Source organism: Panicum virgatum, chromosome 8N (assembly GCF_016808335.1).
Source record: "Panicum virgatum strain AP13 chromosome 8N, P.virgatum_v5, whole genome shotgun sequence".
Classification (NCBI taxonomy): domain Eukaryota; kingdom Viridiplantae; phylum Streptophyta; class Magnoliopsida; order Poales; family Poaceae; genus Panicum; species Panicum virgatum.
In genome coordinates this window covers 15,739,931-15,741,561 of record NC_053152.1, presented here as the reverse complement: position 1 = coordinate 15,741,561, position 1,631 = coordinate 15,739,931, and the positions used below count along the sequence as shown (strand labels likewise).

The 1,631-nt window shown below is 47.3% G+C and overlaps 1 protein-coding gene across 1 annotated transcript; it reads left to right on the top strand.

The window, feature by feature from the left end:
• The first annotated feature begins 770 nt into the window (after positions 1–770).
• LOC120684825 (putative serpin-Z8) lies at positions 771–1,337 on the top strand. The gene is made up of 2 exons (XM_039966690.1): positions 771–781; positions 845–1,337. Exons 1-2 carry the CDS (start codon positions 771–773, stop codon positions 1,335–1,337), a joined length of 504 nt encoding a protein of 167 aa, XP_039822624.1.
• Positions 1,338–1,631: the final 294 nt, after the last annotated feature.

Sequence of the window (1,631 nt, the reverse complement as noted above, 5' to 3'; positions counted from 1 at the left end):
AGAGCTTTCAGGGCGCTGCCCTGAGACCCGCGAGGGGCGGCTCCCCCTCGACCCCCGTCCGCTAACCGGGTAGCGGAACCCCCGTAGGGGCAGTCCATCGGGCCTTGCTACGCCTATCTTCTCTTTCTCTTTGTCATCACTTGAACCTAAAAGCCTGAGAATGATCATCTTAACAATCATATTAGTCCAAGTGTTGTGTTGTCATTCGATCACCAAAATCACTCGAAATGGCATCAATGGTGCCATGTTCGTTACACTAGTCTTGACTATTCTGACCGTTTTACATGACAAGTTTGACCGGTCTGCCCAGATTATTCAGCAAACCTCATGTGTGCCAATTTTGGGTGTCAACAACCGCCAACCGAGGCGGTTGCATAAAGGCAACCACCTCGGTAAAAGTATTAACCGAGAAGGTAGCCTTGGACCATCACCGGAAGAAACGGCTCGATCCATATGTGGTACTACCGGTGGCCATTACTCTTGAGCCCGTTGATTTGCGTAGTGGACAAGTTCACTCCCCTACTCAAATTCGCTGCATACCCATTAAGGAACATCAGAGTTTGGAATCATTCTAGTACTTGCCCCCTTTGTGCCCTCTTCGGGACGAAATTTGTCCTAGGCTTTCTCCATGACTTGCCTTCTCCGGGAGACCAAAAGAGTTGTTTACCGTGTGTCTGAGAAGTTGCCCACGGCAAACTTTGGGGCACACGGCAAACACGCCATTTCCCGTAGTGCTGTTAGCTGATATAATGATGCAAAGATATACAGAGATGGTGCTTCAGTAAATAAATAATAAGCAATGAGGATCTCATGTAATGTCGTAGTATGTTTATTTTTCTTTCAGCGAAAACTCCATTTCGATTGGTCCTGACACCCGCGACGGCCTGCAGAGCCTACTTGAGGAGATCACCTCATCGCCGAAGTTCCTGCTCAACCACCTGCCTCTCATGTTGGTCCCTGTCAATGAGTTCCGGCTGCCACGGTTCAAGCTGAACTTTGGCGGTAGCATCGTTGAAGACCTCAAGAGCTTGGGCCTAATCTTACCGTTCGACCCATTAACAGCGAGTGTGTCAGAGATCACGGAGGTTGACACTACTGATGATGGGCAAATATACGTGAGTGAGGTCATCCACAAGGCGGTGGTCGATGTGAATGAGGAGGGCTGTGAGGCAGCTGCCGCCACCGAGTCCGATGACGACATGGGGTTCTCGTTGGACTATGAGCCGTCCAAGCTGGTGGACTTTGTCGCCGACCACCCATTTGCATTCTTCATCATCGAGGAGACATCAGGCACCGTCGTATTTGCAGGGCATGTCCTCGACCCATCTAGGGAGTAGAGGATGAGCAACTGTTCAGCAGCAGCAGTTAAGATGTCTTACAAATTCAAACAGAACGACAAATACGATTTCAGTGGTGGTCTTTATTTTCTCTGCCCTTCTTATATTAACTAAAGTTGAGGTTTGGCTTTTGATATATTTAATAATTATAAACGTAAATATTCTTCACATCCTAATTCACCAAATGATAAATTTTGCTGATGAGCTCCTCATGGACTTTTTTTTCAAAGAAGTAGGAGCACTACTGATTCATTTAAGGGGGAAAGTTCGGATTACAATTGTTCAATATTACAT